General features: G+C 41.1%; 1 protein-coding gene across 2 annotated transcripts in view; it reads left to right on the forward strand.

Moving 5' to 3' along the window:
- The window catches only part of ulk4 (unc-51 like kinase 4), a 132,168-nt gene that overhangs the window by 116,482 nt on the left and 2,550 nt on the right, over positions 1-13,136 (forward strand). For both annotated transcript variants that reach the window (XM_030073149.1, XM_030073150.1), the window contains exons 35-36: positions 875-1,069; positions 8,054-8,142. In XM_030073149.1, coding sequence (XP_029929009.1) covers positions 875-1,069; positions 8,054-8,142 — 284 coding nt within the window. The remainder of the gene's footprint in view (positions 1-874; positions 1,070-8,053; positions 8,143-13,136) is intronic.

Genomic DNA, 13,136 nt, shown 5'->3' on the forward strand with positions numbered 1-13,136 from the left:
GGATAGTCATGTTTTGGTGAATGATTTTCGATGTTAAAAAAGTGCTGAGACACAGTGGGGATAAGGAGATAAACAAAAGACTGATTTGCCATATCTGGTATAACAACAAGTATGGTACACAGTTTTATCAAAAGTGGGTAGGATATGTTTAAAGGTGGAATAAGCGAGACTTTTTATTGCTCCCTAGCAGAAAATGATCACATCTGCAGGGGTTTGATAGGGTTGGTGATCAGTTCTAGCCACTCAACTATTATTTTGCCAGGTGCTGACATTTCTGGTTTCAGAGTTCACTGTCTAGCCTGCAGAAAAACTGCCCACACACTGGCATTTCCTGCACCTGCTGGCATTTGCAGTTGATGAACCAGGAGGAGAGTGCTGCAAGCGAGTGACCAGCATCTCAAGACAATTCAACTACGATGGCTAAAAAGTCTCATGTTCGAGACAAATAAACAAATCACACAGCAGAAGTATTATTATTACAGCACTTTTCATAGCAAAATCCTGAATTACACCTTCATCGTTACCCTTGATTGAAGACCAGGGAAGGGACTATAAATCAGGCTCCACCTGTTAAACAATCCATTTGTCCTGCATGATTTCAAGGTTTAAGCAATAAATGTGATTTGAATGTGATCTAGTATTATTATAGTAGTTGCATTACTAAGTATGATATAAGCAGACAGTGCTGTAAATTTTCTACAATCAAAGCCACAAGGCTATATATTTCATTTACAGTCAAACCATGTTGATCATTTTCAAAGCTGGAAACTAATTTTAGTTTCCCTTTTCAAATATTTTTTGCCTTCACAAGTAGGGGAAAAAGGTGAAATATTCATCCATTCATTTAGTAATACATTACTATCCCAATTTTTAGCTGTCCACTGAAAACCAGGAGGTGTGGGAGGAGTCTCTTCAGTGTCTCTCCCTAATGGTCCAGCTGTATGGTGGGGAGGGGCATGACTGCCTGTCTCCATCCTGTTTGCGTAGCTTCTTATGCATGCTGCGCACACACATGCACATCGAGACCCCCCGGCTGCAACGCACCACACTCAGGGTCATTAAACGATTGGTGAGTACAGTACACACAGATACACACACAAACAGACAACAAGCACATGCATACAAACCTTGCCCCATGCCTGTCCTTGTTTGGGTGCCAGTTTTAGTTATATTACCAGCTGTACCACATAAACATTTTTGGATATCTTTACGAGGATTTGAGCATCATTTCTAAACACTGGCCATATACTTGTTTGACCATTATGGGATAAATTATAACTGCCTGTTCATTTCTCATGTTCTGTTCTGAGGTCTTAGTTTGTTAGGGATGCTCCGATCTGGATTTTTAGGGCTGATATAATCACTCATGTTTTTTTTTTTTTTTTTTTATCACAGAATTGGCCATTATAATACCAATTTGCAGGATTAAATCTCATTGTAGCATCTCATATTCTGAATACTCCTTTTGGTGGTAAAGCTGTAAATGATGAATGTGGTTTGTGGTGGTGTTATTTTTCACTGAACTTGTCCTATCTGAGATTTCCTTCCCATATATGTTGCAAATTGTTGCAGTTTTTTGAGTTGTCCTCTGACAACAGATAAAAATTCCAAACTGGAGACACCATGGCCACAAGGGTTTTTTGTTGCTGGCTTCCGTGTTTTGCATTGGCCTCCATGTTTTAAACATAGCTTTATGATCATAGATCAGTTTTCCACGTTGGCCGAGTTAGAGACTGCTGGTTGAGTCATTTGTAATGAAACTCAACTAATTAAAATCAGTACCCAAGCTATCAGAACATCCCTACTGTTAGTGTGGTTTTCCACTACTGTGGAATGAATTTATGGGAAACACAGCAAAGACAATGCAAACACACACACACACACACACACACACACACACACACACACACACAACACACACACACACACACACACACACACACAGTCCGCCCTGCTCTGCTGCTGTTCTGAAAATAGACCCTAGTTTCAGCAAGACTGAAAGAAAGAGAAGGAGAGAGAGAAGAAAAGTGTTGGCTTGTATCTGCCTGTCACTCTCTCTTCGAGTGTCTGTCCAGCTTTGTGTGAGAGTCAAAATAATTTGTAGAGCAGCCCAAGGATGGCTGACTAGTTAGATAACACTGCAGTAAAGCTAGTGGAGATGTGGTTGGGTTTCACTTTGTCAGGTTACATGGAGACAAGCTTAGCAGCCACAGTCAGCAGTCACCATCTTAAGTGACTTGTGTTAATTTGTTGCTCTGACAGGCACACACATAACAGTGTGATGATGCTCCACAGCGTCACTATGCTAGTCTAATTCAAATTTAAATTTAGAGACCCAGTTACATTTAAATGGCCAATTAGATATTGATCCGAGGCTTTGGTTACAGTCTTCATCAGACTAGTCTGTTGTGACGCAGTCGACAAACAAATAGGCTGTACTTTAAGCCATGTTGTGTGCATGTGTTTGTGTGAGGATTTAATCTCAGTCTACATCACATCTGCTAGGTAAAATTGTGTAAAGTATCTCTCAAGTGTCACTGTCACAATAAATTTGGAAAATAATTACATTTGAAAAATTGGTCCCATGTCCCACGTGTTGTGGAGTTTAAGGTGCATTCCTGATGTCCTAATGTTTTGGCTTGGCCTCAGGGTCAGGAAATAGTTTGTATACCTGAGACTCAAGGTCAGCTGCCTATCACAATGTGAAGTCATGAGGACTGACACACTGCCTTGTGCCCTCTATCTATCTATCTATCTATCTATCTATCTATCTATCTATCTATCTATCTATCTATCTTCTTGTGTTCTGTTATGTTCCCATTTGCTTAGAGCTATGGTAGCAAATAGGTGTGTATTCTTCCTGTTCACCATCCTTACTAACACACACACACACACACACACACACACACACACAGAGAGAGAGAAGGAGTAGTGTGCCCTGGCTGTTTCCTCATAACTATGCAATGAGACACTAAGCAGCTGAGTGCTAGGAGATGAACTAATTCAGAGCTGATGGAAAAAGTACCTCTGTGCACATTTTGCCATGCTATGCCTTCCAGAATGATGTGCTGCTCATTTCAGAATGCATTTGTTCAGGAATTTTTGTTTAGATTCACACAATACAATCAAAAAGAGATCTTTGATATCTTTTTTCCATCACATGGCACCAAATCACAATGATAACACAAAATGATTCCACACTATCCACCCACTCACATTTTCATCTGTTCAGAAATGGAGGACGGTGCGACAAAGAAGTGCCCAGCATCACAAGACACTTCATTCTCAAGTCAAAAAAACAGATAAAGCAGTATTACAATAACATTACATACTAACTTTGCTCAATTACTCATTTCTGTTTTGAAAATGTGACTTTATTTCTTTGAGTCAATTGCAGGCTGTGCCAGAGACCTATCAGTCTGGCATAACTTCAAAGCTACATTAAGGAATATTACATGCTTTTTTTTTACAAATTGACCCCTTGCAATATGAGTCACTGTGGATCTTCTTTGCACCATACAATCTGCAGCTAACTTTAATTTGATTGTCTAAAGTTATTGAGCCAGTCTTATTTTGAAATCGAGGAAAAATTTGTTGAGATAATTATCAATATAATTGTATTGTACAGCTCTACATGAAATACTTTGTGCCCCTTTAATGTAACAGATTAAAGTGACAGCAAATGTTAAAGGTTTAAAACTGCAGTATAAATCTAAGTTGGCAAGTATTTCTCCCCTTATCACACTGTATCATTCATATTATCTTCAGATTGTATTTGGAGGGTTGGAGGTTATCTCTACCTCAAAATTGATTTAATTCGGTCTTTCTTTCCCACAAATCTGAGATTAATTCCCTTCAATCTATCTTTTAGGACTTTAGGGTTTAGAGTAGATTCTCCTTCAGAGCACTCAAACACAATGTGGGGTTTTGATTCACTTACGGTTTTGTGTTGAAGTCATTTAAGGTTTCAAACAAAATAGAAATCATTGGTCTATACACATTTGGCAAGTTGTGTTGTGAGAGTTTTGAATGTCATTAATGAGGCTTATTCATACTCTCTGTTTGGCCAATCAGTTGACAAAGGACGATGTGCACCTGTGAGAGATTGCAACAGACATTCATTATACACAGCACACACACACGCACGCACACACACACACGCGCGCACACACACACACACACACACACACACACACACACACACACACTCAAGTGCCTGCCCTTCAACAAAGGCTTTTTAATTATCTTTCATTGATTTCAGAGCTTTGTTAATCTCAATCAAAGATCCTGCTAATAGCTTCAAACTACAAGGGAGGAGAAAGAAAGAGACAGAGCGAGTCAGTCAAGTTTGACTTAGTGAAATTTTAGACTTGAGTCATTTTATCTCCATCACAAGATAGAAAGACTTAAAGAGGAAGCATGCTTCATTCAAACAAGATTCATAAGAAGTTGTTTGTGTGGGGAAAAGTGTTTACTAATTTCTTTTTAAGCACTTTAATTTGTTACTCCACATGACTGCTTTCCGCAGCAGAACACCTGATGTGTTTTGTTTGGCAGTGCACAGTTGATGCCCACCTTTTACATCTACCACTGTCCATTAGGCTGTGTGGAAGAAAGGCCATTATGTTTTTGCCCCACTGGAAAGTGGGGTCCTGTACCTCACCATGTTGGTTGGTCAGTCGGTCACCAGTTTGGTCCCGAGGGCCGCATCTCCAAATTGGGTGGATCTTTTTGACAACATTCATGTCACCTACTGTATGAAATCTGTCCATTTTGGTTGGGATGCATACAAGTATCGGTATCGGATGCCAATCCAGAGGTTATTTCAGATGGGATATAGAACTGACATTACAGATCCAGGTACCAATACGAGATAGATGCAATAGATGCATTGTGCTGATTATGGTATAGGGTATAGGTGCATGAGCCAGTATTGTCATCAAATTAAAAAATTCTGTTGTTGTGCTCATTACTACTAGTTGTCAATAATGCTGTGCTGTACGCTTGATTTGTTTTTCAAAACGCTAAAGGGGCTGCCAGAGCAATTTGCACTCCTACACCTGTTTGTTTGTATGTACTTAACCTACAGTTCAAATAAATTGCTTTGGAATACATTTAAATTTCATGCATTTTTGTATATTTTTGCTCTTTTTCTGAGACTTTTTGTGTGGTTTATTACAGCCTCATGTAACTTTGCACATAACAACAACAATACTACAAATTCTACTACTATTACTATGATCAATAATTATAATAATAACTATTATTATTATTACTATCATTATTATTATTATTGCAATTATAAAGAAAAGAGCCCAGTCCAGAATTAGTACTGTACAGAACTCTTACGGGCGCTCATGCACGAGCACATGCACCGTCATGCACGCAGCGCGCGAACGTGGATACAACGTAAATCATGCCGTCCTCCTGCTTCCGCAAAATTGTGTAATGCGCGCAGCGCGATTAACTGCGAATCGCGGCACTGCACAATCAATAATCAACTGATAATAATAATCAACCAGATCCGTCAGACCTGACCGGGTGGCCACACACTCCGTGCGGTGCTGGCCAGCACCGAGCAGGCACGGCTCCGGGCTCCCCCAAAATTTCACAATGTTTCCAGCCAGGGGAGCTCATGTCACTACTAGGGGAGCTGAGCTCCCCTTTGTTCCCCCTTATTTCGCACACTGCCTAGATATGTTGGTGATCCCACGACCTTCTCTTCAGTAAATAGGCAAGCACAGTGGGCCGTCTGCGTTAAGCTGCTTGTTGTAATGGTGACTGACTGGACAAATGTGACTTCCCAAGTCACATTTGTAAACTAGTAAACTTTCTTGGTCATCCCATGAGTAATTTGGTGGGTATAGTATAAATACGACTTTACATTAAGGGAGAGCATGATTGATGAATAAATAACTGGATATTTATCAGAGTCAGTAGAGTGCAGTAAAGCGAAGCCAGTTCACTTCCAGAAGGACTATCCAGATGCCTTGCGAATCAATCCCCCCACCCCCCTCACATATTTACAGAAGAAAAAAATGTACACTGGGTATTTGTGGCCAATGAAATCTGCACAAAAAGCCTGTTAGGCTTTAAGCCCTTGCTGTGTACACATACAGCCATACATTCTTCTTTTTATCAGCCACTACCACATGTGCACATTCAGACAATTGTACCCCTTTACTGTAAAGCAGCCTTTAAAACCAGCAAAAGATGTATATGTATATCACAATATCACCATATCCAAAACTGCAGGCAATATCTAGCACCATCTGACAATATTGATAGAATATCATCCAGACTATATCAGCCAATCCTATCCACAGTATCTGGAACTGTTGTTTCTCCCAAACCACCTCACCTTATGACAGCATCTGTCTTTCTCACTGCCTGTCTGTCTGTTTGTCTTCCTTACCACCTGTCTGTCTGCCTGCACGCCTGTCTGTGTCTCCCTGCACCTCTCATCTGACTTGGAGTCTAGCATTATTGAGTCAGGGTGTTGGTGAGGTAGAGCTGAGGAGAGACGAGGACAACAGGAGGAGGGGTAGAGCAGAGGTGTGTGTGTTTGTGTGTGTGTGCGTGTTTGTGAGGAAAGTAAGAGTGAGGGGAGAGTCTCGTCTCCTCCTAACCCCGTTGCCTGGCAACAACCATGCCGTGTCGCCGCGGAGACAGAGGTGATGATGTCACTCGAGATCAGAGAGAATGCGTGCACCAAACACGCAGACACACACACACACACACACACACACACACACACACACACACACAAACACACACAAACACACACAAGAAAATGCACACATACATATTCACAAACATAGTTCAGACACTTGCACTGACCAACCCTTAATGATACACACGCACACACAATTTATTTTTTTATTGAGCTACATTCATTTCCTAACTCTAACATTGACCTAATAATAACCCAGAGTCCAACCTTAACATCGCTCTAATTCTATCTACCATAATGGCCCCTTTCAAAGTGAGAACCGCCCTAAGCACACACTCATCCACACACTGCAGTTTGTGGACCAGGTGTTGCTGGGTGGGATGTAGAGAGGCATGTGAGGACAAGCAGAGAGAGAGAGACAGGGATGACAAAGAGGAGATGAGAGAAGAAAGAGAAGATGGAGGAGGGGGATTCAATGAAGTGAATGTTATTTTGCAAGGCTTCACCTGACAGAGTGTTGTATTAAGTGCAGCAGAAGAATCAGATCAAATTAGTGGATCAACAACAGTATAAGCAACCAGTAATACAGAGAACAAGGATAAAAACAGGAGCATACTAATGTTCCCTCAGCTCATTTTAAATGGTCTGAACCAGAAGTTAGTATTTGTCAGTTTAATTACTTATGTTGAGTGAGATATATTTATCTAGCTATAAATATATAAACTGTAAAAAAAAAAAGTGATGTTTTTATTCACATGTTTATACAAGTAAGTAAGTGGTTATAACAAGTTAAAATCTTGTAACGACCATGTGCTAACTCTAAACCCTAACTTTTGCTGAACATAGGGCTGAGGGACTATAGAGTATTATCTAGAGGGGAATTTATTTCATTGGGACTGAGAGTACCAAGGATACAAGCCACAGCGAAGGACTGAAAAGAGACGTGTGCATGTGTAAAATCGGCTGACTTTTTGTCAAGAAAGCTCTTTGATCAACTTACTTTGAAATGGCATCGATAAATATGTGACATGCCACTCAGCTGTTTGTCTTTGTAAAATCTGATAATAAGACAGTATCATTATTTTCTGCTTACACAGTACAGTGGTTCTCATCCTGCAGTTTATTCACAGGATGATTTTCAGTGCTGCTGGTAATTGTGGAATATGAAAGAATATGTATTTCCAATATGCCAATTTATCAACAGATACTTTATATTTTTGAAATGGGGAGTGTAGGTAGCTGCCACACCTCTTTTATTGATTAATCAGGGCATCAAGCTGGAAAGGGGAACTAAGAAGAACAAACTGAACACCAGTGATGCACGCACCAATTTTCCTGTCTGTATTTCCAAACCTCCCTTTCCCTCCATCCCTTCCCCAGGTGCAGACAACAGACAGATCTGATTGGTTGGAATGTCCAGAAGGGGCGGAGCTGGTGACTCTTCTGCAGGACATGACTAAGTCAAACAGGTGTGTGTTTGTGCTGTGTCTCTGTTAAGTGTGTGTGCATGCCTTCACGTAAAATGTACTGTGACTTACAATCATAATCAACTCATTTTGAGGTAGCTTTTTTTTTTTTTTTTTTTTTTTAAATCAAAAAACCTGTGAAATATCAAGGGAATGAATGTGTCTTTAAGCAAGTTAATGTATAGCATGTGTGTATGTGGGTCTGTGTATAGTCATCTTTGATATGGTATATGTGTACAGTAAATCTGATACTATCCCTGAAAGGATTTTAGCAGGAAAATCATCCCCCAGTCCTTGGTGTTGTCTTATTATTTTCATGCATGTCTAAACATGTCTGTGTGCAGGTCAAGACAAATCAAAAAGGCCTTTTCTTTCATTAAGTGAAAGGATGTCTGTGCAGTGCAGACAAGAGCATGTGTCAGTTAAATGGTTCACAAAGAGCTGAAAGTTTCAGACTGTTAAAAATAAGACAAAGTTTTTATGGGTTTGACATGCCATATCAATCGAAGGATATGTGACTCGCACCTCCTTCAAGCAACTGACAAAGCAACAGCTTGCCTGCATGTTTTGTGAGTCTGGAAGCTGCACAGGTTGGATGGAGACTTTATGGATGGTGGATGAGTACACGATGAGAATTTCAAGCATAAACTATAAACAAATGTAATAAACTGAAAAATAAATAATCTGAAAACAGCTAAATTGCCGCCACTGCAAGCAAATTAAAAATACAGTGAATAATCATAATTATAATCTGGCCCTACTGCACTGGCTGACCACAAAAAAAAAAAGAAAATAACTAGTACAGCTGTAATTACAACATAGTTGTCAATGTATTATCATATTGATATCCAAATAAGATCTGTCGCTAAACAACACATACAGGATTAAACCAAAACAGCCCATAAATTCACCAGCTGCAGCAAAACAAGTAGGAAACACCCCTTTAACCCTCTTTTCCCCTGCTGTTCTGTTCTTTACTTCAGGTAGCGTTCATTTCACAGTGCAGCACTTTAACACAGGCTAAATGAGAAAAGTTAAAAATGCACTAGCAGCAACATAACCTGTTAACTGCTTAGTGTGTGATTTTTTTGGAGCACTTAATGAATTGGCTAGAAAACTGCCTTAAAAGCATTTTTGCCGTGTGTGTGTGTGCTTGTGTATCTCATAGAAATAGTTAGAAATAGCCAAACTCCATGTATTGATGATGAGCCTATAACCGGTTATTTCAAAGCTTTACCAAAATGTACCAAAGTGACAATAATTATGATAACTTTATTTTTTTAATGAGATGACATCACACTTTTTCACTTTTTAAATTCTTTTTTTTCTTTTGAATTCAGTAGCATTATATCATTCTCTAATTTAAAAGGTTAGGATAAAGGTTATGAGCGTTTCTGTTCTCCTCCTTTGGCCAGTGTTTACCAAGGTTACCAACAATTCTGGAAGGCTGAGTGTGTGTGTGCGTGCATTTGTGCGTGTGCGTGTGTCCGTGTGTGCGTGCCTGTGTGTGTATGTGTTCACCTGAATCTGCCTCTTTCTGGCTGGCTGGGTTATGAGTGTGTGGGCGGAGTGTGTGTTCCCTCTTTGAGCCCAGGGTTTTGTCATCGTAGCGACCATGCTTCCTTTGATCTTTTGATGTGGGAGACCAGCGACCTGGCACAGACACACACACTCACGCACACACACACACACACACACACACACACACACACACACACACACACACACACACAAAGAATACACACAAATATGCTCTCATGCCCCTTTCTATATACAAACACACACACACACACACGCTCTCTCTCGCTCACTCACACTCTCTCTCTCTCACACACACACACACACACACACACACACTGTCAGATCAATAATAAAGGTGTATTGTTGTCCTGCTATAGAGACCTCTCCTCCTCTTCCCTCCCTCTCTCACTTTCTCTCCCTTCTTGTCAACCTCTCTATACCCATTTCTCCTCCTCTCTCCCCCTCCATTTTCTGCCCCTCTTCTCCCACTTTTTCCTCTCCTCTCCTCCCATCTCTTTCCCTCCTCTGCCTTCTCCTCACCCCATATCTTTCTTTCAACCTTCCCTCCCTCCTTATTCTCTCCCTCTCGCTCTCCCTCCTCTCTCTCTCTCTCTCTCCTCTCTGGCAGATGAAAGCAGAGATCAGTTCTAGCCTTTGAAGTGGCTGAGACTGGCACACTCCCACTGGTTTAGCAGTTGGAGGAGGGGAGCAGAGGTTTTGGGAGAAAGGGCAGGAGATGAGAGGAGTTATGAGGAGGGGAGAGGAGACTGGGTGAGGGGAGGTTTTAATTGAGAGGATGAGAAGAGTCGGGGCAGAGAGACAGAGAGAGAAAGGGAGAGAGAGAGGGGGGGAGAGGGATGGGAAGGAAGAGGGGAGGTCTGGGCTAAGATCCCAACCCAAATGATGTCATTCAGCCTTTTCCATGGCAACCTGCGGAATGCCTTTTCAAAACCTCAAGCCCTGACCGAATGCAGAGCAAGAGGAGGAGTTTCACTCGCAGCCCTCCGCTCTGGAGAAAAGCCTCGAGGCCCAAAACTTGATCCTTAGTTTAGTGCTGCATTCAATTAAACATGAAGTCATCAGGAACACTGCCTTGCTTTTACCAAGGCTAAAGGAAGAACAGTGGTAGTATAAATATATATTTTCACACCACATGCTCTCCTCTCCTCAACAAACACACAGCGCTCTGAAACCTTTTGATTCAGCTTCAATTTATGAAGGATTTTCCCTAACCACCAACCTTCCAACCCTAAAATCAATTGAACCCTGAACCTATTGTACAATAACAAGTGGACTAGTAAATACCTGACCCTGCTTAACAGAGATAGAGCACTCTGGTGGGCAAAGCATGTTCAGGGAATAGCTCACTTCTGTTGACATGCATTCCATTCATAGCCTCTATCTATCTATCCTCTGAAAACTCCACCGTGGATGCCATTTTCAGGCTGATTTCACACAGCCACACATTTGGCCTCACTCCTTTTCACTTAATTATAGCACAGGGGAGAAGGGTGGGTAATGGCCAATTTCAGCAGGGGCAGAACAAGTTTTCAGGGGGCGTGTTTAAACCTTCAGCCAATGACAATCCAGAGCACCATTCAAAACTAGCTCGAGTTTGATGGCTTTCCACTCATGAGGAACACAAAAAGCCACTAATGAAGATGTGAGGACAAAGATTTGGGTGCTGTGAAGGGATAGAGATTTAAGAAAACATTGGATCAGACTAAAATCTATATTGATTCATTTTGCAGTCTGAGGAAGCTGCCTGTCCACTGACATCCTGTCCCTTTTAGGTCAACCTTATTAATGTCCACACCGCTCCACTGAGCACAGTTTTGTTTCATGGCTCCAACTCAAATGGATGTGAAGATATCCTGGTGGCACACACAAAGTCAACCCAGTGAACACAATCCATTGTCACTTACGCTGGATGGAATAATGAACTGAAACCAAGTGTTCATTTAAGCTGAGTGTGAGGCTAATGTTATGCTGCAAGAACCATTCACTGTAATCTAGGACCAGTTATTTCATTATATACTGTCCTCTATACAGCAGCTGAGTGTCAATTTGTAACTGTGAAAAGTTCAAGGATTTAATGAGTAACCAAACTCAAGAGTTTGTCCTAAAACTTTTATGGGCCCAATTTATGTTTTCCAAATCCACAAACTTTCCAAGGATTTTCAGGGCCTGTGGGAACCATATTAATTAGGTTAATTAGGTAGGGTTTAATTAAGTAAGGAGGGGTGGGCTGGTTTATGTTGGCCTGGCTGTCAGGCTGCCCTCACAGACACCTGGGAGGGAGAGCAGAAGGGAAGTGTGGGGGGTGAGAGAGGGGAGGTAGAGGAGTGGAGGGTAGGAGAGGAGAGGTGTAGACTCAGGGCGGATGAGATGCTCCCACCAAGCCACTACATCTTTTCTACATGTATGTGTGTGTAGTAAGATTTACTTTTTTATGCTACATTTATTTCTTCTTAATAATCACAGTGTTTATATAAGTAGTAACGCTCTCTGAACTTTTCCCATTATAGATAATTAATGGATGAGGTGGAGGAAAAGCATGCCATGACACTTGATTCCCCTTCATCCCTTCCTATGTTGAGACACCTCGGGGACTGTCATGCTTCCACCATGACCATTTGCCAACAGTTAAATATGTGGGAGTTAATTAATTTATGGCATGATATGCTCTGAAAATAAATAGATTTCTGCCTGCGCTATTTTTATAAGGGTCAGTCTGATATGTGGAAGAACCTAGCAGTGGAGATGATACCAGTCAGTTTCTGTCAGCATGAGTCAAGGCATAGTTATTACAGGTGCTCATTACAGGTGCCATCGTTTTGCCAGTGTTAACTGCTGGAAAATATGATGGTCTTGAAGCAATCAGAATTAAAAAAAAAAGATGGGGTAGTGCAGCTAACAGCCTAATGTAGGCTAGCATCGTAAGCCTACCACAGATAGTACAGCTATTTATTTGTTTGTTGTTTTTGTTATTATGGTTAGTTTTAATAAGTTTTGTATGAACTGGATGTATTACTGAGCACTGATACAGGGACTGTTTTTGAGGTGACTAGATGTACTGTTTTAATGGACACCATTCATCCAATCAGATTGTCGTTGAATACCACGGCATACTGTATATACTTAGACTTATGTATACTTATACTAAGACTGTCAGATGATATAGTAAATATGGGATATATGCCAGAGGAACCATATCAAGGAACAAAATAAAATAACAAAAACCATGGAATATTTAGCGAGAAGGAAATGAAACTGTAAAACACTAGAGAACAGAGAGGGATCAGAGATGAGTATAGCCTGGCCAGAAGCCAACCTAGCAAGGCTGCGAGGGTCTCTGAGTCCCAGCGCAGGACGAGCCTGGAGACTCAGCTCAGCAGCAGCGACTGAGGCTCCGCAGGGCGATTGATTGTTTAACACACTCAACACCAGAAGGTACAGGAAAAGACCCTGCCAAG

Source organism: Myripristis murdjan, chromosome 16 (assembly GCF_902150065.1).
Source record: "Myripristis murdjan chromosome 16, fMyrMur1.1, whole genome shotgun sequence".
NCBI lineage: Eukaryota > Metazoa > Chordata > Actinopteri > Holocentriformes > Holocentridae > Myripristis > Myripristis murdjan.